Here is a 27,085-nt window from a genome sequence, read left to right as displayed (position 1 = left end):
AAGATGCCAAGATGTGTTTGGGAATTTCTTTGGAAACTTGATAGGGCTTAGGAGGTGGTCTCTGGGATTGGCCATCGAGTAGGAGTATGTTCGTCGGGTGGGAGCTTCCAATCCACAAGGAACGTCATTGGCGGGTGAAAAAATCTTTTGCCAATCCCAGAGACCACCTCCTAAGCCCTATCAAGTTTCCAAAAAAATTCCCAAACACATTTGGCATCTTTCTACCTCAAAAAGTCATAGGGAACAACTTTGATTTTATTGCTTTATGGAGTTTTTATGGGCTAAGGCTTTCAAATCTTTAAGATCTTAAGAGAGTTCCCTGAATTTGGGGAAATCAGCCCGAACAAGGATCGACATCCCATACATTTCCTTAACCAAACATACTGATAATGACTTGAAAACCTGAAGGGAAGGGGGAAAAGGCGTGAAGAAAGAATCTCCTTCCAAGATGTCGTGGCTGCAAATCCCTTTTCCCCAACAAAAGTTTTTGTTGTTCAAATAGCTTTCCTCTACTATTTGTATGAAAAACGTAGGCATTGACCTTTTAGTAGGTTTTGAGTCAGACTTGGACAAGCATTTGATCAATGTTTCAAATCTGCCCTATTTTCAAGCGCTAACGATCCTGACAATCATGATTTGCTGGTTGATCAGATAATTTGTGAATGCAGAGCTCAATCAGAATTACGTTTTTGTCTTGAAATGTTGGGGATCTAGGAGAAATCCTGATATTACTTTTAATTGAAACCCAGTTTTTCAACATTTAAAGTCATTAGAGTCCCTCATTAGTCATCATAATCCACCACAAAAAACAGGGCTCTGTTATAGGAACAATCTAACATATAACTCTTAAGAGGTGATTCCTATATCCAGATTTCACTGTTGTACTTTCTGAGTGCAATTCTACTTCATGATTTAGGCATGAAAATATCAAGCCCATTTTATATCAGAATAGTTAAGTCGGGAGGGTGGGGTATTTGTGATTTATTATGAATTTCTTATTTCTACAAGATCAGGAAATATGCTCATATTTGGCGCAGAAGCCAAATTTCGCGCAAGCCAAATTTCGATGGAAATTCCAATCAAAAGCTTCAGCAGAATTAGTTTGCAGCAATAAAGAAATATTCCACATTGATCACCCTGCATCTAGAATGTTCCAGCCAAATCTGCCTTTCTGCGCAACACCAATAGCAAAAAAGGAAAAACTTCTGGAGTCGTCATCCCTAAGATGATGATTGCATCGTGTGATTATCTCGTCTATTTTTTCCCGAATAGAACTCGGATAAAATCTTTTCAACCATAGTAATCAATACAGTCTTTAAAAATGGTCCAAACTCGATTGGGTTTTGTGTGGCCTCCCTGTTTTAAGTCAAGGCAATCCTGGAGACAATCAGACATGCATCCGTACTCGATCGTGCCTGGCAGCGGTGTACTAACGTAACAGGATGAGAAAGAAGGGTACACTCCACATCCACACTGGCCCAAGAATGATGAGCTTCTGCAAGGATACATTTTATCATCAAGTGGACAAAGTACCCGTAAATTAACATATGATGAATAACGTATAGAAATGGAGTAAATGTGAGCATCATGAAATTCAAACCACTTGTATCATGTGGTAGTGGTGATGCATATGTTATTCAAGCTATTGAGTTGAGCCAATTATGAGTTTCAAGCAGGGGCATTCATTTATTGTAAACCATCTTGCGTGATAGTGTGAGTGTCATTGACTCGAACAGATTGATATCTATTTGTCGTCAGAAATGGCTAGGTTTCTATGGACTTTTTGATCAAATGAAAAAAAATACAAGTTCTTCTGTGAGTGGACACTAGCTTTGAATTTTACTTTAGTTTACATTCCAACCAGAAGTATGATTCAGTATCTATTTGCCCTTCAGAGCAATCAAGTGATAGATTCTTCATTGAATTGCTATTCCAAAGAAGGGTGACCTGTAAGCAATGGAATATTGGTACTATGCATGTCTAGGGGTGACCTGAGAGTTTAAATACAACCTTAGTCTGAATTGTCTACATTGCCAATATCATTCTCCATCCCCATATGCGTTCTTCGCAAGAGCTTGAAAGAGATCTCATTCATATGTGTTTATATCATTCTGAACGTGAGGCCAGAATATGACACTACAAACATAGTCATCAGTAACTTGTTAATTCCGAGCAGATAATCGTTCGTTTAATTTTTCTCTTACGAATCCATTCCTCGCACGCCAGGACTTGGGCTTGTACTGTTACCCATGGAGAACTGGACAGTGGCTGCCAGCATCTACTTTCAAATCCTTGTCCGGTAAGTTCCATCATGGGGCAGCGTGATTGGTGCTGGTAGGAAAAGCCATGAAAAGTCAAGCTTTTGAAGAGAGTGAAACAAAGCGCTGGAATATATGAAGTGGCGCATCTGACTCAAGCGTTACCTTGTAGCTCTGTTATTGAAATCACATAATCGAGAACACTACTAACATGATAAGAGCAGAAATTGTGGAAATGCACTAACTCTCATTATCAAAGATGATTTTCGGCAAGAAAGACACGTAAATCTAAAAGACTTGTCTCTGAAGGGCAAATAATTAACTAATATAATGGGCTGCTATGTGCATTTGACGGTTACGATTTGCATTTTTCTGCCATGGCTGTAAGACGAAATCAAAAAATGTCTTTATTGCGAGATTTTGTGATGTATTTGATGTGACTTTTAGAAATTTGGCATATTTTTTACTTTTTTACTAGGGACTGTACAGTGTTCAGAGAAGGTGCGAAAGGTATCTGATACTGTACGTCTTCAAAAGTATCCATGAGCTTTGTCCCAACCCATGATTTAGGGTCAATTCTAGTGACCATAGAAGTTTAACGTGCATTTTGAGAGTACCTTTAAAGGCCCTCGAGAATCCAGCCTAGTTCGAACAATGAAGTCCACATCTCTTCTTTCTCGGGCTACTTCATTGTTTAATTTGCTTACCTCTAATATTCGTAGGGGACACGTAGGCCTTGTTGATCCGGCAACATCTTTCAAGTTAGACTTGGCCAAATTTTTAGATAGCATTCCAGATCAACCCTACATCCAAGGACAAGTTCGATCAGCCGACTCAAATTCGTTGGTAGACCAAATATCATATGAAGATTGAAAGGTAAGATATAGACGAATTATAACCTTTCATTTTAATAGTACTGGGGATTACACTCCCTGTAGCGGTTAGAAAAGCCCGCGAATAACCAAACCCCTAAAAAGGAAGAAAAGGAATTAATTTCTTGAAATACATATGTTTCTTGTGCTATATGATGTTTTACTGATTAGGCTTTTACATTTCTATTAAGAATCATGTTCGTATGTAACTATTGGAACTTTGACAAAAATGAGTTAGTCCTGGAGTGGGAGGACGTCACTCTATAGTCGAGAACTTTAGTTCAGCTGTGCAATTTGGCTACAAGAGCTTGGCTCGACGTAGAGGGCTAGTCGGTAATGATGGCTGGCTGAGTGCTACACTCGTACATGAACTCTGTCTTCTCTGTGGATGTGTGACCACAGTGTGAGTCTGTGTGTGCTATGCCCACCGTGTCTAGCGTGTGTATATAGATATATATGCCTCCAAAGCAGGTTCCCCCATCACGTCTTGACAGTCGGAAGGCGGGCGATGGAACACGACAAGTCGGACCGGACCACCAAGGCTTCGCTCTTTGATTGGTCCATCCCAAGGCCTGGTCTGGCCTGCTTGCCTTTCTGCCTGCCCTAGTTAAGCTCGAATCTAGAGTAAGGAACATTGGAAAACGGGCTATATAGACACCTTCACTTACTCACTCGCTCATACACAAACAAACAGGGAACTAGGAACAGCGAGTGACTTCAGTGAATCCAACTCTCCGCGTCCGTTGCACTCGAAGGGGGCACAGGGACCGCCTAGCGTCGATAGGCCGCTTGTTCCTTGGACTTTTCTTCCCTCTATCTTAGCTTCCATGCATCCTCCACCTTCCATGTATCCAATTCATCTATCCGTCTAATCTGTGGTGTGTTCTTTCCTTGCCAGAAGACACTCACCTACCCTACTCCCTCACTCCCTCACTTACTCACTCATTTGGCGAGTCAGACAGTGATTGGCCCAGATTGGCAAAAATCCGCTTGAACCACTAGCACATTCTCAAAGGTTGGATGGAAAGCTCATCATGGTCAACAAGCACGGCGGATGGACACAATAACCCAAAAGCCAACCGAGCGACATGCCTTGAAGTGCAGTGAACATTCTCTCCACACTCCAACCCGCATCATGATCCGGATGATACAGCTCAAAACAGGTAAGCCCAGAACATTGGAGACCTACTGGGCCTAAAGCTGCAGCTATTCCCCCCTCATTGCTTGGGTGGGTATCATCTATCGAGAAGGTCTGATACCTGATCTACTTTGGTGCAACTGAAATGTGTGTTCTCATGACGGATCTAGTAATTGACGACACATCTGGGATCTGGGGGGGGTATGCAGTTGAACTTATTCACATCAGTTATTGCCAAGGCAAGTAAGTGGCTGCTCAATGACCAAAAGGCGATATAAGTAACTAGAAAATGCTACTTTTATCCCGTCCTTGTCCTTTTGGTTACCATAACTAAATGTGTTAGGTCATCTCTGCCATTCATACATATTCCACCTCCCAAAAGTGGCGATTAGTGTTTCAACAACTTGATTTGATTCTATTTACGTTGTTCATGAACGGGGCTTGACCCATCCTGTCAAACTTGTTTGTGGCTCTCCTAAACTTTAGGCACCCACCCACCCGATTCTGAATTCGGTTCAAACGTTTATCGTCAAGCGCTGGGCGAACATTATTCCAAGTTCTGAGTGTACAAGTGATTAGGCTAAGTTTTCAGGTGCTAATCTTGCTCAAGTCTAGGATAGGGGTAGGGCTTGCGCTGCAACAGTGAAGTGACATGAGTGCTCTCAAATATGAGTTAACTTCAAAAATGTTAAGAGTGAATGAGATAATGGATGGGACAGTACAACTAAATCCCATCGTTAGGATGGGGCCGAGCATCCCCAATGAGCCTTATCTGAACGATTAACATGGCATTATGTTCTCACGTTCAAAATACATCGGAAGATTGGTGATCGCAATTTCCATTCATATCGACGGTTGTTATTGTATTCTTTGTATCTGCAACGCTCAGACTGGTTAAATCCAACCCGTATTGTGCACTTCAATCTGATTCGGCAGAGAGATGAAGCAAACAAGCAAACACAAAACAATAACAAACAACAAATTACATAGTCTTGGTTCCTTAGACATCTATGTACTAACTATTGCACAGGAAGTCTGTATTCAGTGAATGAGTAATAGCAAAGACAACAGCAAATAACGAGGATATTGTAGATAGCTAAAGCGATACTACAGACTTTTTCAGCAAATAGTTATGACGCCATGTAACTCTTTGAAGTTCTGATGTACTTCAGCCATCCTAATAGCTTTTTAATGAAGGAAACTGTAGTGGCAACTGCAGTTCTCACTTTGTGGACAGTGTTGTCATGTTAGTTTTTTGCCTTAGCACTCTTAAGTCTTCGTCAACATGCGTCATGTGCACGAGGAAAAAACGAAGGCACAGTAAGGCAACAAGACAATGCATGTACCAGCACACGCATCTCACGTTTTCAAAATACGTGACATAGGCCAAGGGGATGATACAACTTCGACTGACAACTTTCGATCCAATCAAAATGCAAAGCGATTGGTAATTGAGGTTTTGCTTGAAATGCAAGACAAACCTTTCAAACAGACGGTGAAGATTTCGAAAACACGCTGTTCCCATCAATGGAGATAATTGGACTGTCCCATTCCTCTCTTTCTTGGCACATCTGAAAGCACATTTCATCTATCCCTGGGCAATCATAATCCGCTCGTGTTTCTCCTATTTTCCAATCTGTTCCATCGGGAGGAAGAGGGGAACAATTTTGTTGAGGGTGTTTGTTCCACTTTTATATATCTTGACACTTGGCACAGATCCAAAGGCAAGACTTGAAGCACCACAGCTTTAGACAACCGCATTTCTACGCGTTTCCTGTACACACATGCAGTGGACGTATTTGACTTGATATTGGATCTTTTTAAACATGCCTGAGAACTCCGGTTTTATGTTAGTTCAAATTATCCTAAAAAGAGACCGAAAAGTTGGACCCAAGGAAGTTCACGATTTAACTGACTAAGAATATGCGGTTTATCAAGATTAATGAACATTAACCATTATCCACATACAAACTTTGATCGTACACGAAAGCAGACTTTGTCTTGAGCTCCTTTCTACTTTTTTTGTCGAGATTGGGTAAGCCCGAATAGATTGTCCGTGACTAAGTAAGTTACATGACGGAAATACCCCAAAATGCTGAAACATTGCGGAAGATAACTTGGTTCCTTACCAACAAGCGCTCTGTCCTTCAAAAAAGAAATGACTTAAAGAGAGCAGTTCTGGCCCTTTCGTGACAAGGTGATCAAGGTGATTTTTTTCAAAGTCGATGACTTGCTCTTCTTTGTAAACAAGTTTTACATCCACTTAATGTTATGCAATTTTGGTCCAGATTTCAACCATCCATTTGGCCAGATTGTTCGCGTTTAGTTTTCCCGATTTTCCTCCTTTTCTTGCTCTCTCATTCTCTCTCAATCTCTCGCGGCCTTAAGTTGTTCTGTTCCTTGATCTTGTGATGCAGAGGAGGAGTAAGAGCGATTGTACATCTGGAACGCCGGAAGAAGAAGCACGACGACGACGACGACGGTGATGTCGATGTCGATGTTGATAAGAGCGTGAAGAGCTTGGGGGCCTTCTTTTACTTCACTCTTTTCACCCAACTTCAACCTTGTTTTCTCACATCGCTAGTGCACGTCAAGTGAAACTTAAGTGATCGTTGTATCGCCATGACAAAACGTTGCTTGCTTGGCCGTTCGTCCGCGTTTTAGAAAGCTCTCAGGGCCAAAGGTCGTCGAGCGTTGATGACTCACCTATTCTGTCAGACTGAGTGATTGGACACCTATGCCTTCTGTCCTCGGAACGTTGATTCTTGCTACCTTGGCCGCAGTTAGTGACTGAGGAATAAGACTCCAGTCTGGCCTTAGATTAGAAAACAGGCGTGCATTCATTCGGATTCATCAAGGAAGAGCAGCTGTTTTCAAACCATGTCGGATTAGTTCTGCTCTCTTACAACCATCCGGTCATCTGGGTTGTAAGTTTTGTCAGCTGGTACATAGTGGGTTAGACGAGGTGAAAGGTAAGCTCTTTTAGTTTGACTTCCTGATGCTAGTGTTGTTGTTCGTGTGTTCGAAAAACTGCGGCTGTGCAACCCAACATTTCTGACAAATATAGTTGCAGTGGACTAAAGCAATGCTTAGATTTACCGGGAAAATCGAAGTCATGGTAATTTCCATCAATCACGCACTTGATTTGTTTGGTCAAGAATGTGTACTTGGTATTTGTTACGATCACGTGATTGCTGCTCTGGAAGTTGAACCTCGAAGATGTTGTGCATTGAGCAAGGGTTCCTCCGTTAAGAGAAGGCGGAAAATGAGGTTTTCAGTTAGGCCTTCCGCACGAGGTGGAATATTGAAATGGGGCTGCTGCCTCTTGTAGCTGAGAATGAGTTCTCAAGTAGCTTATAGTAGTGTAATGATACGCATCAGAAACAACAACTATGTATGTTTGTCATCTAAATCCAAAGATAATGAAAAGCTATTAAGTAGTGTTTAATCAAGGTGGAAATTTAGCTGTTATCCTGCGTTGTGCGCCCTCTCCTTTTATTTTCTATTGCTTTAAGGATGTTTGCATTGCTTACTAGATACAATTTGAAGCCTCGAGCCCTCTGATATTTAGATTTCTGACAAATTAAGCGGGAAAAATCGAAAGGAAAGTGAACGAATCCATGTTTCCAAGCCCATTCCTGTTTGAAAAGAAACTAATTCAAAAAATACTTGGGGGCAGCGCATTTGAAAGAAGATCGACCTTCAAATTCCACATCAATGCTGGGCTCTGTGGCAAAACATGTTTTTGTATCAGGCCAAATGCAATTACCTAATGAGCAGAATGGAGGCGCCATTGTTTCATTTTTAGCTATTCTTAAAAAGGATCATTCTATGTCCTCTTGCACTTGTTTTGCAGGCAGTTTTGTTGTATTCTTCATCCACTTTTTTCACTTTAAAATTTTGGACTCAATTTGGCCGAGATGAAGTGACATGAATCGGACAAGTTCTCTCTCTAGTGTCGAGTGTAAACTAAGTTGGTTTCCAATCTTGCTCAAATTTGAATGAAAATCGTAACAAAGCATGTTTTACTCTGTTTTCTTCCAAAGATTTAAGCCCAATTTCAATCACGTTTTCAAGCATTCTCTAAAGAAGAGATGGTCTTAGCATGTTGTTTATAAGCTCAAGGAAATTCGGAATTCCTAGTTGACAAAGCTATGTATGATTGGATTTGCTTTAACAAGCAAATTGAGCTCGACACCTTGCTATTTCTGCTTCAAAGCACGTCAAATTCACATTTCATGCAGTTCAGTCTTCCCCATGATAGCACTCTTTTGACAAGGACGAAGGCGAAAGAAGCTTTCTATCCAATCAAAGTGATGAATTAGTTTCTCAATTTCGTCTTCCAAGACGACGAGACAAGCCTTTTCATTTTGGCCTTTCAAGGTTCCTCTATAGTACCCTGTACCCACACACGCACACACACAATATGTATTCAGGCTTCAATGTGAAGACCAAGGAAGGTGTTCTCTTCTTATTTCTTTCGACTTTTCTCACATGCATGCAGTGCCTACATAGTACAGACACCCATATCTTGGTGTCAATCTTGGGGCCTTTTCGAGTAGGCGTAGGAGATTAAGTTAATCCTACGAAGCAAGTCGACCTTCACTCAATGACGAATAATGGAGCTGAACTGGAGATGAAATGTACCTGAATGGACCCAACCAGGTTTTGAACAACAAAATATGAATTTGTTCCCTCTCATCGTTTTGATAGACGGGACTGATCAATACTGATGATAATTATGTTTGATTGACACGTTACAGGACCCGAGGGGTTCTAATGGTGATAGCAAGTTTTGTTTATATTGTATATTGTTCCAACAAATAAAACCATTTCGACTTTACAGCACCAATTAGAATGACGTATCTTTCTAGCAGTTCTTAAGCAGTATTTGTACATACATCCTGATCCACTTGAATTGAAGCTGGTGCGCTATAGCTGAAAATATGGTTACTTTTGCGAAAGCTAGATTAATAAGATAAAGAAGAACAGGCACATCTGGAAGGATATTTTTCGACATTTTTATTTTTCTCCCTCTGGCATTCACCATGACCTTGAACCTCTGGTTTCTGAAGGTTGCGCCGACAAGCACATCATCTTTGGCGATCTGAGCTCCTTGCTGTGCACGTATCCTCAAAGCCATTAAGTGGGTCAAAAATGTGCGTATTACGGCACAATTATGAGTATTCATGTGGATCCCAAGGAGATCAAAGTAAGAATGAACAGCCATTGAGTTTTCTCATTAAAAAAGGGGAAGTAAAATAAATACTTGGTATATTTCGAAAGAAAACTATGAACACATTTTTTTCTACCAACATTTTTTGGAGATATGGGCATTTTTTGAACACCATTTTGAAACTCTTCTGGCACTTGGAACTAGACTGGAAAACTAGTTTGTTGTTCATATGTAATTGATCCCCGTGGCATCTTGATTTCAAAAAGTGCTCATAAGTGTGCCAACATTCATATTAACCAAATGAATGGGTTGAAAATAGGTATGACTACTTTTTTCTTATGGATGCCTTCAACTTGTGGTAGCCTGTTTGTGGCTTTTGCAAAATAGGAAATAGCGTCAAATTTAGTCTTGATAAGTGATCGTGATAACTTCCAGACTCAATTCTAAATGGAACTGCTTGTAAATAGAGTGAGTTAAGGTCAAAAATAGAAATGTTAGAGGAGATGAGTAAAACGTTTATATTGAAGAGTTGCAATTAATTGTGTCAAGAATCATAAAGTATATTACAAACCCTCTCGCAGTGCGTACTCATTGACCTGCTCTTGTATCTTGATCTTGTAAAAAACTTTTATTTTACACCCTTCCCAGCTACATTATCATTCTGAAATAGACACATCCCACTGAAAGACTTCATAAGAAGAAAAATCTTCACCGTAATCCTTTTTCCCTGGCCAACTTTAGGGTTTCAGCCATGAACTTTTGTACCCTCATAATATTCGAAGAAACTTTTGAGGCCGGAAGGGGGAAATGGCTCCTCCCTTTTGAAAAGCTCCAATCTACTTGCCCTTAAGGTCGTTTTGGGCATGATTTTCTTTACACTAGGCAATGATCTATTAGACCAATGGATCTTAGAATGCTCCGCGTGACTTCATATGACACATTTGTCGGGAGATGAATTCCTTGACTTGCTGCACTTGCATACCGTAAGGCTGCCGTAGACCCTTCTCAAGGTCGTTTCGCATCACATATTTTATCTACCCAACGCTCCTCCGCTTAGTGGAATTGGAATGCTTCAATTGGTCCTCAACCAGCTTTGCGTTCTTCATTTGTGTTTAGCACCTGGGATCCCAACAAGAGTTTTAGGTTGGGTTCGAGTTGGAACACGTGGAGGGAATCCATTTTCTAGGTTCTTTCATATTTTGAGAATTTGTAAGAATATTGAGTGACAGCCTACCAATCCTTCATCGTTTTCAAGAACAAACCTAGATTCTTTGCCGACCTTTTTCGCACATTTGTCACGTGCAAATTGTCGTACACAAAGATTGTCGAGGCCAAAGACTGTTAAACGGTCTCATGAAAGTACGTGAGTGCTATTGCGGTGTAGCTCTATTTCGATGGTGGAACATTCACTTATTGACGTCATCGCCCTCGCCATCTTTTATCCCTTCCTCACATCGGTTGCCAAGTCCATTGAGTGTGTGATTAGGTTTTCCGAGTCGAGAAATCAAAGCCCAACTGTAAATTATCTCGAGCGTGATTGTTTCCGTCATTCGAGATTGCCCTGTTGTTAGAAGTAGCAGCGGAGTGAGCTAGTTTTCGTAAGATATTGAAACGACGGCTATTCTTTTTGGCGAATGAGAAGAACAGTTACTACAAGATTGTTACTACAAGATTGTGATGCTGCTGAAGAAACCCTTGATGATTACCGAAATACGAGTATTGGAGTAAAGTGTCCATTTTATCAGAGTGAAAACCTGCCTGAAAGCACAACAACTTATGCGTCCAAACTTATATTTTTTCAGAATAATTGACCGTTACACTCCCAAACTCGAAAAAGAACGAGACGTAGTGGTAAAACATGGAACGACAAGCTCACCCGCGGAACAGAATCGGAGGGACTGTGTCCTCCATCACGACTCCCAAACGCCAAATTGCCGGTCTTTATGACTTAGAGGAAACCTTGGGTGAAGGTCATTATGCTGTGGTCAAGTTAGCCAGCCATGTTTTCACGGGTGAAAAAGTGGCCGTGAAGGTCATTGATAAGACCAAACTGGATGCGGCCACCAAAATCCAAATGCTTCAGGAGGTGCAACTCATGAAACTAGTGCAGCACCCGCACGTGGTTCGATTGTACGAGGTGATCGACACGCAAACCAAATTATACCTAATCTTGGAATACGCTGATGGTGGCGACATGTACGACTACATCATGAAACACGAAGGGGGTCTCTCTGAAGACCAAGCACGGACTTACTTCAAGCAAATCGTGACAGCTATCCAATATTGCCATCGGCTACACGTAGTGCACCGTGACCTGAAGCCCGAAAATGTAGTGTTCTTCGAGAAACTGGGCATTGTGAAATTAACAGACTTTGGGTTCTCGAACCAATTCAACCCAGGTCAAAGGCTCGAGACCAGTTGCGGCAGTTTGGCGTACTCGGCTCCAGAAATTCTCTTAGGCGATGCTTACGATGCCCCTGCCGTTGGTAAGGCTCCCAAAATTGGTTTTTTCCCTTTTACTTTTGTTCATTGCTCTCATGGCACCTTTGAACTTGTGTCAATGTTATATTTGCTGAATGTTTTCAGATATCTGGTCATTGGGTGTGATCTTGTACATGCTTGTGTGCGGAAGTGCCCCGTTTCAAGAGGCCAATGATAGCGAGACATTGACGATGATCATGGATTGCAAATACACATTTCCCAAGCACATCTCATCCCAATGCAGAAGGTATGAATGGTGCCGTTCCTACTACTAAGGAACCAACCGTTTCCCAAATTTCTTTTCTTTTATTCTTTTTCTTTTATTCCTTTGTTTGCTCTCCTGAGTGTGAGAAAGGAGGGCCCAAACTTTCAGCAATAAGAAATTGGTCTTGAACTAAAAATACCATACGTACGAAAAGGAGAAAGGCGAGAAAGAGGAATAGACCAAGTCTTAAGGCAGAATTGGGGCTTTCAAAGTTTGCCAAAAGCGCTTGTGGTTTCTAAAAAGATAACTAATCCAAGGGAACTTCTTCATTGGCGAAGTGCTTAATCTTTTCGCCTTTTTCAGCTTGATCTCTCGCATGCTACAACGCAATCCGGATGCTCGATCTTCCCTCATGGACATCGTAGAAGACCCGTGGTTAGGAGGTGGGGCCGACGAAGAGGGAAATGCTATTCCAACCATCCAACAACTGCCTTTGGTGTCCAGGGAGCACCTCACTGAAGAAGAACACGCCTACATATTAAAGAAGATGGAAAGCGGAAAAATCGCACCCAGAGATGAGATTATTCAGTGAGTTCCTTTGATGAGTCCTTTCAGACCTGGAATATGTCTCGAAAATGGCTCCATATTTTTCTTCTTGTGAAAGTAGCGAAGGTTGTAAACCCTCGTAAGGAAACGAGAGAAAAACTGTAAATTTCTCCCGTTTCTTCGTGTCTAGCTTTGAGGACGACTCTTGATATTAAAGTGGCGTAACTGGCATTCATGGCATGATTGTCGCATTGACCTTATTTTACTTAGTCCTCTCAGGTCGGATCTCACGAGGGTCATTACTAGAAGGAAAAGAAGGGCCTGATAATAGGAACGATTACTTATTACTTATATTACTCCCCCCCCCCCTGCTGGCAGGATCAACCTACGATTAGGCAATACCTTTTTGACTCCACCAAGTGCTGCTATAAAGCAAAACTCGACCAAAAATGTTTCCAGAATTTGGTAATGCTCAGAATTGAGAGCAACAATAATTGATTTTATTCCCTATCGTTCTAGCTCCTTGGACATGAATGAGTACAACCACATCACGGCCACCTACTTCTTATTAGCCGAGAGGAAATTGCGCACACAACGAGCAGATCTAGCATGCCGGATGAGCCGCTCAGACGGCGGAAGTGCGGCTTTTTCCCTGGATGAAAAGCCCCTTGTGAGCGTAGCCAGTTCTGTACCATTGAGTCAAAGTCTCGATTTTCGATCAGGGTGAGTTCGTAATTGCTAGTTAATTAGAGGAAGCTAAATCATGAATGAACGGTGCAATCCACCTGGAAAATTTCTGGGAATGCAATGCGTTTGCCAGAGGCGGCAAAAGGTAGAAAGAAAAGCTGGAAGCCAGCCTTGTGTCTAGGTAACAAATAATATGAATGGTTCTCTTCATCAACAGGTCATGAATAAATCCGAAGGATTAGCGTGACATGTTTGTCTCCTATTTTCATTCCGATATCGAGTCGATTTATAGATGACTCTTTGTATAACGAGAGTGTACTTGTCGATACCGAGAGGTTTGAACATCGAGAAGTTGCCGCTTGAAAACAGAAACATTGGAAAAAATATTTGATATACTTCAACACTCATTCTTTTTCAGGCCGCCAAATGTGTTTTTAGAAAAGCCATCTCCCATGGTCGATAGTCTGTTGTCGCCGGAAAGCGACATTGCCCCGGTGTCATCTAGTTCTCCCAATCGAAGGCGCCTCAACAAGTTGCGCAACATATCCATTGTAGAAGAGGAGGACGAGCGGGATTCTGCGGATGAGGGTATCAAGATGATCCCGCTAGATCCCGCCAACAAGGTTCTCTCTCATCATTCTTCTACCTCGTCCTTGGCAGATAAACCCCTCGTGGTGGGTAGTCCCAAATCACATGCGTTCGACATTGGGGTTCTTGCAGCTAGTCTGCGAAGCCAGCTAAGCATGACCGGTGTTGGAGGCGGGGATATCACACCGAGTGCCAATCCCCCGACGCCCTTCCCAGTGTCTTCTCAAATTGGTACGGGTGGTCTTAGCCGTCAAGGGTCTCTTCGACGAGTGGACACCGGACCCGCCTCAGCGTCCCCAGCTTCCGATAGAAAATCCATACCGAGCTCCCCGTCCACACCTCCGGGTTCAAATGGTTCGAGCAATCAGAACTCTCCTGCGAGGTTCAAAATGGCGAAGAAACTGGTGTCCACCCGGAGCTCGCCCCAGCTCTTGAACCAGATACACGAGGAAGCGGAAGATTCCTCGGGATCGAGAACAGCTTCCTTACGCTTTCTAGAAGAGGATCCGGTGGATAGTTTCCCATCCAGTGCCGCGGGAGTGGCGGTAATCCGGAGGCTAGAAGCTAGGAGAAAATTGCACAAGGCCCGAGCTCAGTCTTGTTCAAGCTCAGATGCGAGTGACGATGATTCAGAGTCCAAGAAGAAACGCCACGAGAAGTCCCGCACGCCACCTTATAATATTCCCCGGAGGCGGGACTCGCAACACGACGATTCAAGCGACAGTCAAGAGCCTGGAATGGGAGGAGCGACCTCGGCAGCGGCTTTTAGAGCCCAGCAAGCTTCTAGCTCAAGTGGTATAGCTGCCGGAAGTTCGCAAGGCAAATCGGATAACACCGAAGCTGGATCTCGAGGACGCAATTCCACCTCATCCTCGAATGCCAATAATAATACTGCCAGCCGATCCGTGGCTCATTTGTCGCGGAGACACCGATCGAATGCCACCAGCCGGATTCGTCAATCTCACAGCCTGAATCGTATCAGCGAACTCCACGTGGTAGCAGATTTCTCTTCCGATCACGATGACATATCGAACAATAATTCATCGTGTCCATCCTCTGTGGCCTCAGTCGTCAATGGTGTTTATTACCCCAAGCCTCCGAGTCTACTGCAACACCAACTGATATCGGAAAATGACTCTGAAGGGGGAAGGTTCGACATGTTGACCCGATATCTGGAATCTCTGTCAGCTCACCGTAGTAACAACGGGAGTAGCACCATCCGATCACGGGATGATAGTCAGAATTCTAGCGACGGGGAATTCGATGCCGACCTATCCACTCGTTCTTCGTCTTCCCGCACTCGACACAAGGTGAATTTGAGAGTGCTTGAGCAGCGATTGAATAAGATTCAAGAAGAGTGCAACAAGTCCGCGGATGAAGAGGAAGGAGAGGTTGATGAAGAGATGGGAGAACTCTCCGATGATGTGGCCACCCTTCCCGATGATTCTTTGGACCCTCGTCAGGATATGCTGGATGCACTCGAGAATGCCCGGAATCTCCAAGGGTCCAAAGACGACGATCAAGAAAATGAGCACTCTATAGTCTCTCGCACTATTCTCGAAATCTATGACCCCAAAAAGTACACCCGGCGAGATTCTGACCCAGACGAAACGGGCAGCACCAAAAGCTGTTTTACCACCGTCATGAGCCGCGTGTCCCAAAAGCCTCGGAAGCCCCTGCACCGAGCCCATTCTTGCGGGTCATTGATGGGTCTTAAAGAGCGGGCCTTGTTGAGTAAAAACTTGCCCGTGATTTGGGATATTCTCAAAGCTGCCAATGCCCGTGGCTCTGCTTCGACCCAAGTGAGTTCGCAAGGCGAGTTCTCGTTGCAATTGGCGGCAGCCACGAATCCCATCACGACCATGTTCCAAATTCAGAGCACTTCTCGGTGCTGCAATCTCTGCTAACGAGGATGATGGATGATTGGAAGTAAGATCAACACATCAATCAGTGGCGATATCCCCCACACAACCTTGGAGGAGTAATAAAAACAGAAGATCTACGGGACACAAAGGGACGTTTTTTTCCGTGTCCACACAATTCAAAATCGAGAGGATTATTTCCTTTCCGCAATCGAGGCCATGGACACTCTTTTTTGAAGGGATGAACTAGTAGCAGAGAAATGCAATGCAACCACCTGATTGGGTGCCACGCAAAAATCCCTTTTGTACTATCCTACATAGAAAAAGAAGCAAAACTAATTCTAGGATGGCCTTCCATTGAAATTATCCTTGAAAAGAAAATGCCTCTCTCACCCCCCAATAAGATTACATCCGTTCAGATGGGGAGGTGTGGACTGCGGAGGTGATTCGGACGTGGCAATTCGTCCTATTCAAAGAAAGAACGTGTCAGATATTTAGTAAGAGCATAGTTTATAACCATATTTTGAAGTATTGAATGTTGAATTGGCCATAGTCTATGTGGAGTTAGAAGAATATAACCGATATCTTACTAGGTACAAGTAAAACAATGGAAGACGGGAGTGGCATTCGGCAATTTTACAGGATTTGAAGGGAAGAGTGGTCCAAATTACTCCCAATTTCAAACTTTGACCCTATAAATATACATCCATCTATCCATCTATCGATTGTGCATATAACCATCATGTCATTGTAATTTCAGTAGATGGATATTGATACTAAATACATGCGTACTATTTGAAACCGAATTAGAAAATGTTTAGTGATTCTTGGTTCCATCAGCCGCAATTGACCATTATGTATCTGCTAATGGTACATTTACTCAGGATATATTTGGAATCATGATTTCACAAATAATTTCGGAAAGATTAGACATCTGAAAAGGGCGACCATAATTCATTTTATTTTCACCGTGACTTTGTCAGAGTCGCCTTGTATTTTTAATATCGTCGATTCACCTCGAAATTGTGGCCAAGACTTCGATCGGACGATGGAAAAGACCAAGGTTTTTACTAATTTGAATTGGGCGACCACGAATAAGCGGGACAACTATAACTTTATTTATCATCAAAACCAAAAATCTTACAGCATTGTATGAACTTCAAATTTGATAATCGAACACAGATGCTTAAAAAAAGCATTTTAGCACGTTCTCAATAACCTCACCTAACTCTCACAACAGCATCAAGTCTGATGCTGAATGACAAGATGGACGGATGATGTCAGGATCGATGTCGGCCTAATCAGCCTTAAAGCTTGATTGAGGGGACCGACACTGGAGGACGATTTGACCCCCACCTTCCTCTCAAGAAGGGTCTCAATAAAAAGTCCATGACGTTGAGGTCTGGAGTGGAAGGGTGCCAAAACTGTTTCCCGTTAGCCGTGTGGTTTGGGGTCCTTTTGGTGATCTTTTGACCTTCACACCCTCTGGTGTGAAGATAAGGGGTGGGTTGAGGCCATTGGATGTTGTATCACCCCACCATGACAGGCTAGTTTTTGGCGTCGAAATATCGTCCTCTGGTTCTCAGAATGTTCTCGTTTTTGCCCAAAACTTGGTCCTTGGGAGCATTGGAAACCGCTTCTATCTTAAGAATCTTCTCATCCGACCAGATCACATGAAGATGCTTCCAAGATTTCATCCGATTGCAAAGCATCTTTGCTGTTTGCATCCGAAACCTATAACAATTAATAGTGCAGGCATCAAACAAGAACTTGAGCATAAAAATGTGTACATTTACTGTCCCGCTTAATCCAGGTCGCCCTGCACAAGTAAATGATATATAGATGACCTCCTTTCATTGAGCAGATCTACATTTCTTATTTTATTACTTAAATTCTTAAGTGCTTCAGAGTCGCTCTGATCAAGAGCAGGCCAATTTGGCGGGAAGCTCGTTCACTGTCCATATTTCTAGAGGTCTGTGTCAAGGTCAAGTGTTTCGTTCATTATTTTCCGGCACTTTTGGGGGGTCAAGGGGGATTTGAAAGACAAATATACTTCGCCAGAAGTAGGTAAGTATGTTAGAGGCGTTTGAGAAAATGAGGTGGGTGGAAAGTGTTAAAAAGTGATAGGCTTGCTCCTGTTCCGTGGGTAGCATTTGATATATTTGGCAAAAATAGCATTGGTTGAATCCCAGATGTTTTAGGAAATCAAAGATGATATCCAAATCGGAAGTGGGTAGTCGTATATGGGAAGAATATAAACGTTGGAAACCCGCATGATTAATGTAAAAGGGAGATTACAAAAAAGATATTACCCGAAAACAAGGGCTGGGAAGGTATTATGTGGTAGTTTATTTTATGAAAAATTGAGACTCGGGAACATTTAAACAAAATACAAGCACAGTCTTTCATATGACTCCTTGTTTTTGATGGGAGCCCTTAAATGCCGAGGGATGTCTCTCTACTGCGGCGTGAAGCATCAAACATGGGAATTTACTTAAATGCCTTAAGGACTTTCTTGATAAATCAGAACTAGTTTTTGGTCTTGAACAATTCTTGGACGGCTAGTATCACTTCCCACTACTTCATCCTTGTTCATTGGGATTTCCAAGGACTTTTCGTCTCCTTGTTGCAATTCTCCCAAACAAAGAATGCCAATCAGTCAGTTTGATTGTCTTTCATGTCCACTGCTTTGTTGTCATGAAATCGAGTACCCAAATCTTTCAGGCTGATTGAGAGGTCTCAGGCACAACTTAAAAATCGAAAATCGATTTTTTTTTTCTTTTCAATTTCACAAAATAAGTGAAAAAAAGGGCTCAACGGTATTGGCAAATTAGAGAAATTAAAACTTTTTTTGAAAAACAAGGGTTTTGGGTACCGTTTTTTAATCCTGTGAATTGAAACCTATTGGCATAAGATTGCGAGTTTTCAATGAATTGTGTGGCGCTCCTCTTGTGGCGCACTATTTTGAGCAAAAGACGAGGTTACCATTTTTTTATGTGACATAGGCTTGATCTTGTGTTGTAGGATTCATCGGCTGTATTGCATTCTCTTTCTTTTCAATAATTCACGACGATTTTCTATAATCTCTGTCTAAAGTCAACCTAGTTACAAAAGTACGGAGAGGTTGCGGAAAGTAAGCTGACACTCCCTATAACCAATTACCATTCCATGATTCCACATTTCCCGGCATCATTTCTGGCATTAAGTAATCCACATTTTGCCAAATGGTGTTTTTGAAAGGTGGAGAGGCTTGATATTTTGTCGACAATTGGGCGAAACATACCGAGATCAGATGATTTTTCTTGTAACTATCTTGTTCGCCTCCTTTTGGCCAAAATCCAAACATGGGAAGGAACCTTTAATTCGCATCTAGAAATTAAAAACTAACATTGATCGTTATGAAACTCATAAGCACTTAATAAACAATGATTGCTGGTACTTCATCTGTGACAGTTCCATCTCAGCCCCTCGAGACAAAGTCCCAATGCAATGATCACAGTTGCTATGATCCCGCATATCTTGGGCTATTTAGTTTACATATTTCTGGCCACTCGTCAGCTGGCACAATCCGCAATCGCAGCTGAAAACATGAGTGCAATAAGCGCCCACTGCCCACCACATGTTCGTACCCAGGGAGGATGAGAACTCAACCCATATCTACGCCACTTTTGCTTCAATCACCGGGCTCAGATGATAGATGGTTTTGATTTTTGGGCCTGTCATTTCCTCACCGTGAATAATCTGAGAATGGTTGAAGTTCAAATTTGAGATCGATCCAATTCCGGGAGAAATGCTCCCCAACTCGTCCATCCTGACGACTGGAGTGGCGTCGGGCTGGTCGCTCCCCGGGGTGTTCCCTCAAACATTAAGAACAGAGGAGCTCATCCAAGAGTTAGGCCATGTACGTGAGAATGTTCAGAAACGCTGACTGACACTTCGTGTCCAATGACTGGTCCTCCGCCACGAGATAAACGTCTTAATTTAAGACAAAATGTGAAAAGGTTTAGATCGAGACTTTGAGGGTTATTAATGTCGTGTTAGGATAGGTGGGGTTAGGTAAGGTGAGGTGAGGTTTGATTAGGTCAGGCAAAGTTTAACAAATCAGCACCGCCAACTTATCGGTGGAGACTAACGTTTACCCCTCCACGGCCATAGATGAACTCCGTGAAACCTGACGAGATCCTTGGAGTGCTTGCATTGGGGACTGGTCGTATTTGCCAGTTGGCCAGTTGGCCAGTTGGCTAGTTCACTCGGCACTGTCAAATTGACCCATCATCCTCGACCCGATCCAGCCTTCACATGCCATAGAGTTGAACTAACACGATGGTAGCCTGCCGGATTCCTCCACGTAAAAACAATTAATAGGGTGAAATTTCCCCGGCTAATCATTCGAGTTCGGAGGGCCGTTGTATGTTGATGGAGTTTGTCCCTTTCGATCCGGTGTTTGATCCAGGCCAGTGTGTATGTGGCACTAAAGTTCTCTAGGTTGATGGACTAAGTTCACATTTGGGCATTTCTACGACTGTCCTTCAAATTAAAATCGTCAAATCATCCCACACTTCGACCCCAAAGGCACTTTTTCCCACGAGCCGAGCCGGTTTTGTTAGTTATCCAATGTTGCGCTTGAGTCAAAATAAAGCTTGAGCTCTGTAGCCGCTTTCCCTGATGTCACGCCCTGCTGTTCATGTTTTCAGTTGTACACTACGGTCGACCTTCAATTATTGGATCACGTGGAGCTCGTGTCTCGTTACTTACGCCAAGTGCGTCCCAAACCTAAATGGGAAGTGTCCGATTTTCCCCCCGCTTCCAGGCCATTCATTCAAGAAATCATCCCAGAGGGTTGTCGTTTTCATGGTCGTCGTAGTTCCAACTTGATCCCCGACGCCGCCAGGCAAGTTATTTTCACTTTTGCCAGAGACCCGAGTTGTCTTCCAATATTGACGTCTCGAATTTCAACGAAGGCCAGAGCTATTTTCAAGCCTGAGGTGATATCGACGTGGTCCCACCAGGCGCCAGGTGTTGCCTCGTGTGGATGCCATTTCCCATTTATTTGCAACAAACTACTGACGAATGTCATAGTTTCCCCTGACTTGTCCATGTTGGCATGCACTTGGTCTGGTCTGGCTATTCAAGCTTGTGAGTTGGGACCCAGCAGTTTTTGGCACTTTACCGAACACAATTTTGATTGAATGCTTAGGGCTCTCATTTTAGATTGTCATTGACCATTTTTTTACTGTGTCTTTCTCACCTCGTAAGTTAGCCTTTTGGCTAGCTCCGCTTGAATGACATTTTCGTACATGTCAAACATCATGGAATCGAGTGACTGGGATAACTTCATTATTGACATTTAAGCTTTATTTTTATTTCAGTCTCGACACGGCGGTTCGAAAACGAGAGCATCATCAAATCAACGCCAAGAGTGTCAGTAAACTCGAAAGTGCCACCAAAAGGCCTAAAATCACGTGGCCTTAAGGTGTATTTTGGTTCGAGTGTGCCTTATATCATAAAAGAAAGAATTCTTACTCGACATGTCGCTCAATTTAAAGTACTAGAATCATTGTTGCACTCCTGATACTTTATACATATAACAAGTTCTGAATATAAAATAATTTTTTTATTCAAGAAAAAAAAGCTTCAAATTGATCATAATGAGTTTGATGCCACAATGCATTACTTTGGATTTGAAGCTTGGCTTTTCGAATTGACCCACTTGCAATTAGAATGTCTGATCCGTGGTCCAATAAGAATTGGTCCAAAATCAATTGGTCAGACAATTGGAAAGAGCTATAGCCCAATGCTTGAGCAGCCACAGACACGAGCAAATCCACCGGACCGAGGGTGCCTTCTTTCAAGAAATTCCAATTGAGATCCATCCAAGTCCAAACTATTTCTCGACCCTTTGGATTATTTCCAACGCTATGTAGTACTTTGTAGGCATCGAAACGTTGGGTAATACTATTATTTGCAATCAGCAATTGGTCGAGGAACCACTCCAATTGCGCCTCACTGTTGCTACACCCCAAAGCTGCCAAAATGTCACCCGATTCTCGTTCAGGATTACCAATTGCAGTGATATATCGTTGATAGAGAAAACCCCAGAAATCGACGGAGTCCTGTCCGACGAGTGCACAGTAGATTTCATATCGAGAGTTCTGGTTGAACGGATTCGAGTCTACCTCATCGGGTGTCAATGAGGCCATCCAGCGTGACATCAAAGGTTCCAGATCGATTCTGAGCTCCTCCAAGTTGCAAAGGGAAGACAACTGAATGATGTCTTTTCTTAGGAACCTATGAGTGAAATCCTCCTGGTTGTCGGCCAACCCAATCTCCAGATATTTTGATCGAGTGAGTTCCGACACAAATTGTAGAAACTTTTCGTAGACTTCAGTCAACTTGAGGTACGATCCAACTTTCTGAAGTTCCTTGGTAAGTACACTCCATGGAAGATGATGATGATCAGTGGCTATATATCGAGCCAGATGCAATGGGACTTCAAAATCCAAGTGCTCGAAATGTGCCAAACTGAAAGCGTCGTTCAAAAGTTGCACTCGGGTGGGGGCTGAAATTTGATCAGGTCTGTCCATTAGAACCAATTGGATCTTGTTCCAATTCTCGAGCTCGTAATTCACTCGATAATATCCAGTTTGATTGGGATTAAAAAGGAGGATGTCGTTGTCACTCAAGTCATTGACTTGGAAAGTTAATTTGGCACATCTCATCACAAAAGACCTACTGCCACCCTCATCCAGAACCGTCCTCCAAGTTACAGGGATGGTGAAGTTGGCGTTTTCGCCTTGGCCGTACAGCAGATGGTGAAGTTGGCGTTTTCATTGGGTTGGCTCATTTTGAATTGTTCCAAAAGAATCTCCCCTGGACGTGATTTTGACTCACTCACGTAAAGGACAGGAAAGCTCGGTTGTTCCAACCAACTTCTCATAAACTCTTGGAAGTCGTCGTGCACGGAGAGGCTCCCGTCTTCTTTGGCTACTTGATCGAGTATCGGCAACAGTGCCATAGATGAAGAAGCGCCAAACAGTGTGTCAGACAAGAATTGATGGATGGCTCTCTGGAAGGTGGGGGCCGAAATCCAATGGATCATCATTCGCACAATGGCTGCACCTTTCTGATATGACAGTGAATCGAACAAGGCCTCGTACTGGTCTATACGCGTTATTTCGGTCTTTAATGCATGGCCATTACTCCACGCATCGTATTCCATGGCTCCGTGGACTTCATTGGTTTGTATGAAATGCAAATGATCTGATTCGGGTTCGATCGCGTCCATGCCCACATAGGAGTAATATGATGTGAAGCCTTCATTCAACCAGACCTCGTCCCAAAAGCCTAATGTAATTAGATTGCCAAACCATTGGTGGGTCAATTCATGAGACACCACTTGAAGAGCTAGCCTCCGATCCTTGTCACTCGAGCTCAGAGGATCGATGAGAAGGAGATTCTCACCAAAGGTATTCAAGCCCCAATTCTCCATCGCTCCACCTTTCGAGGGTGGGGCTATCAAGTCAATCTTCTCTAACAAGGGATCGATGGCAAATTCTTCAACTAGACGAATCAGAGCCTTATCTGGAATTGAGCATGCATATTCACCCCGACCCAAGGATAACTGTTCATGCCGGGCACACACTCGCACAATAGGCGTGTCCTGGATATCGTTGGAACAGTTCTGGCAATCCAATTCACTGACGGAAAGTGCCACAGTGTAAGGAGCCATTACCTCTGTAGTTTGGAACTCGGTCCACACGAGACCCGGAAACTCATGGACCCTTTGTCCGCTGGCACGTATTGCTACGTTCCCTTGAACCAACCATTCCGGAGGAGCAGCCACAGAAATTTGAAACTGAGCTTTGAAGCTGGGCTCGTCAAAAGCAGGAAACATTCGCCTGGCAAAGTGCGGTTCCAGTTGTGTAACAGCCATTTTCGAGACGGTTCCATCCATGGCTCGTTGGAACGAGTCTTGATAAAACCCGTACCCATCGTTGGTTAGGATACCAGTATAATTTCCACTTAAAATTAAGGTCTCATTGGACAAGTCTCCCGCCAACGAGCCATCGAATGAAATGGTCATGGTTTGCTCTTGAGTATCCCAAACTAAATCCGTAATTTCAAGCTCAATCATCTCGTTCGGTTGCCAATGGAGTTTCAAATCTCTTTTTGATAAGCTCAATTGAACTGAATGCAAAGTTATGGCACTGATGGATTTTGTTGATCGAAGCACGATTCCAAAAGTTCCGTAGAAAATGGATTCTTCCAGACGCGGGATAACTTTGAGCTCGTATGAGAGTGGTCTTATATCAGGATCCAATCGAAAGTGCCCAAAAGGCGTCTAAAAAGAACCAAATCTGTACGAGAAGGGAGTAAAATGACACTTTCATTTCCTGGCCAAATTATAAAACAATGACAGATCTTGGAGGTTGGCACCGAACAAAATCAGCAAAAAGGTGTTAATGATCTTAGTGGTGGTCTTGAAATTACCCCAGCCATAAGTGTCACACTGAGTAACACGATCGTCCTCGCCTGCATCGTTTTTGTGAGTGATTTTGCTTTGGCAACTTTTTGGTGAGATGTTGTGATTGAAGATATGGACTGGATTTGTTCGTTATCACTTATCAATAACTATGTTTTGTCGGATGTTATCTATTACGATTGTTGAAATGACATCCTCAGATGTCAAGAAGAGGCCAAGTCTTCCGACAGTAGAAACTAGCTTAAGGAAATGAGGTTTACTTGGCGTTGTTGAATTGGCAAGGAATTATGGAACAGATTTGAACATTCAGTTCGTGAAACGAATCCACGTCGCATGAAGAAAACTTTAATCCACGGGGATTGTAAATGAATAAACGAATGTGGCCCATTGCTTCACAATTCATTGCAATATATGGCATTTAATCTCCATTTGAATGAAGTCTTGAGATTTCCTGGAGATCAAAGGTAATATGAAGACTCCTGCAGCGCTCTGATTTAAATATGAAGGCAAGTCCATCAAAAAATTGAGAGCTATTCAAACTTTCTGTCTGGATATTGTTCCCCTTAAAGACCGCGGTATGACATCAGGATTACCTTGTACAGAGATGCCTTGTTTTCAACTAAGCTTGGATCAAAGGCATCACCATCACTTTCTTGTCCTATCCTACCTTTGTTAGTGTTCTTGAACCGAAACTATGAGAAACGGCAACAATAGCCTTGAATTGTGTGATTTTGGGCCCATGAAACTTCCAATTCATCAAAGACTTAGTTTCAAAAGCCTCTATTCAGAAAATGGAACCTCATCACTTGACAAAAATGAGATTGACCGTGTTGCGATAACCTATTTTGATGAGATTTGCCACGGACTTCAAGAGATTTCTAAAAGTCCTCAGATTTGCACATCTCTCAAAAGAAGTTGAGCAATTCCCTTCCTCACTACCTCCCTCCGCTCACTCGTTTAGTTCATTTTTCGGCACTCAAATAGTTATATGTGTACAGGGTGATCAAAAAGTCCAACAAGTCAGCAAAACACATAACTCACAACATTTATTGAAAGGGATTGAAATTTGGACCAGAAATGCCCAATTACATTTCAAGCATTGGTGATGATCAATGTTCAACGTATCCACACTTGACAAAAATCACTCTACTGAACCGGTAACTGACTTGATTGCAGGCAGCAGCGATATGGTGTCAGTCATCTGGCCTCCAACCCTTAAATTGGCCTCTTCCTTTTTAATCTCAACAATCATTTTGTACTAAGGTTGGTCATTAGCTGGAACTTAAATAGTGCATTTCTTGGCTAAAACTTTTAGGAAGACAGGTTTAACACGCTTTTAAAAATATTCGGAACAAGACAGGAGTTGCTCTGGGAACCATGGGGTTCGTTCAATGGCTGATGTGACTTTAAAACTTACCAAGATAACAAGGTTTAGTCAAAGAAGTCTAGCATTTTGAAATATAAAGGCAAATTAACAAGGCATTCATCGTTCATCAATAAAGGAACAGATTACAATTCCAGTTCCAGTTATACTGTTAGACAAGTTTCAAGTCATGACCAAACTTCTACACACCTGATAAATGAAATGGCTTTTGTTCCCAAAACATGCCGAAAGTATATAAGGGAAATGCAACCCATCTGGCAAATATTTACAAAACGACAAAACTATCAAACAAGCACACTTATTTGTGGCTTAAAGAAGAATCCAAAAAGATACACTTGGCCTGTGATTGACGATTATTTATTGCTGAAAGGATAATTACCCCAATACCTTAAAGTTTCCTTCTGTTAATAGGAGTAATGACAGAGTAAAAGTCACTTTAGACATCGAAAATGAAATAAATAACGAGTTATTTTTGGGTTTTTGGGTCGTTACAACTGCACCTTTTAATTGTAATGCAAAAAAAATGAACGAAATATTGTAATTTTGTTACTACCACCCTGCAAATCAATATTGAAGCTAGCAATTTAAACACGGAGACTTCAGAACAAATATATTCATGGATGAATGAGTATATAAACTTTCTATCTGAACACTAACTTTTCAACTCATTTTGACTTGTCCTTATGAAAGTGATTAACAGCCATTTGGTTTTTACATACGTTATGCTCACACATATTTTCAACAAAGCCAAGAGGTTAGTATGTTAACAATTAGTATGTATAAGGTGCTCACTGATGCTTATTTCTGATTAGCCTCTTGGTAATAATCCCACTAAATGAGTCTGAGTGAGTTGTTCACGGAGGGTTGAGTTTGAGTTTGAATATTAGCTCTTAGTATTGGAGCGATTTCTTTGATTTATTGCCGGACTTCCAAAATTGGACTTGAGTCTTTTACTGGGTTTAAGTTAAGTAAAATGAGTCATCTTGTTTTTACTAAGCAAACCAAAGCTAATGAAATCATCATTCAAGTTCTGCTACTTACACGGCCAATTCAATGAACTTTTCCATGAAAATACTATTTAACAGACTTCCATTACGGAAAAAAAGAGTATTAACACCAAAAAGTATTTACAATAGTGGCCTTCAAGTGGCTACTTTTTGCTTTCAAATGGCCTTCAAGTGGCTACTTTCTTGCTTTCAAATGGCCTCCAAGTGGCTCCTTTTGACCACAAATTGGCCTCAAACGGCGCTGGAAGTCTGGCAACGCTGGACTAAAGTCCGAAGTCCATAACATTAGAGTCAGAGCTTGAGGGAAGCCATATATCTTCGGATCAAAAGGTTTGAAAATTGGCTGATACCAGTCTTGAATAACCTTTATCCCATGGGCTGGTGCAAAGTCCTGACTCC

The 27,085-nt window shown here is 42.4% G+C and overlaps 3 protein-coding genes across 5 annotated transcripts; 2 read left to right on the top strand and 1 right to left on the bottom strand.

Annotated features, from left to right (window-relative positions):
- Nucleotides 1-3,604: 3,604 nt before the first annotated feature.
- Nucleotides 3,605-16,619, top strand: LOC131880128 (SNF-related serine/threonine-protein kinase-like). Of its 3 annotated transcripts, none has more exons than XM_059226647.1 (6): nucleotides 3,605-4,293; nucleotides 11,247-11,930; nucleotides 12,031-12,172; nucleotides 12,494-12,718; nucleotides 13,196-13,399; nucleotides 13,782-16,619. In XM_059226647.1, exons 2-6 carry the CDS (start codon nucleotides 11,303-11,305, stop codon nucleotides 15,856-15,858), a joined length of 3,276 nt encoding a protein of 1,091 aa, XP_059082630.1. In that variant the 5' UTR covers nucleotides 3,605-4,293; nucleotides 11,247-11,302; the 3' UTR covers nucleotides 15,859-16,619. The 3 variants fall into 3 exon arrangements, with proteins under 3 accessions (XP_059082630.1, XP_059082633.1, XP_059082632.1); XM_059226650.1 differs by lacking the exon at nucleotides 3,605-4,293 and adding an exon at nucleotides 6,969-7,240; XM_059226649.1 differs by lacking the exon at nucleotides 3,605-4,293 and adding an exon at nucleotides 10,632-11,168.
- Nucleotides 16,620-19,391: 2,772 nt separating this feature from the next.
- LOC131880931 (uncharacterized) lies at nucleotides 19,392-21,430 on the top strand. Its single transcript, XM_059227663.1, has 3 exons — nucleotides 19,392-19,714; nucleotides 20,508-20,704; nucleotides 21,183-21,430. Exons 1-3 carry the CDS (start codon nucleotides 19,604-19,606, stop codon nucleotides 21,283-21,285), a joined length of 411 nt encoding a protein of 136 aa, XP_059083646.1. The 5' UTR covers nucleotides 19,392-19,603; the 3' UTR covers nucleotides 21,286-21,430.
- On the bottom strand, nucleotides 21,413-25,067 carry LOC131880932 (aminopeptidase N-like). Its single transcript, XM_059227664.1, is given in 3 exon segments — nucleotides 21,413-22,611; nucleotides 22,614-24,154; nucleotides 24,963-25,067. Coding segments are annotated over 3 exon segments (2,811 nt in total). The 5' UTR covers nucleotides 25,053-25,067; the 3' UTR covers nucleotides 21,413-21,431.
- Between the last annotated feature and the right edge of the window lie 2,018 nt (nucleotides 25,068-27,085).

Source organism: Tigriopus californicus, chromosome 5 (genome assembly GCF_007210705.1).
Source record: "Tigriopus californicus strain San Diego chromosome 5, Tcal_SD_v2.1, whole genome shotgun sequence".
Lineage (NCBI taxonomy): Eukaryota > Metazoa > Arthropoda > Copepoda > Harpacticoida > Harpacticidae > Tigriopus > Tigriopus californicus.
Note: the sequence above shows the minus strand (reverse complement) of the source record. Positions and strands in the feature narration are given on the sequence as shown.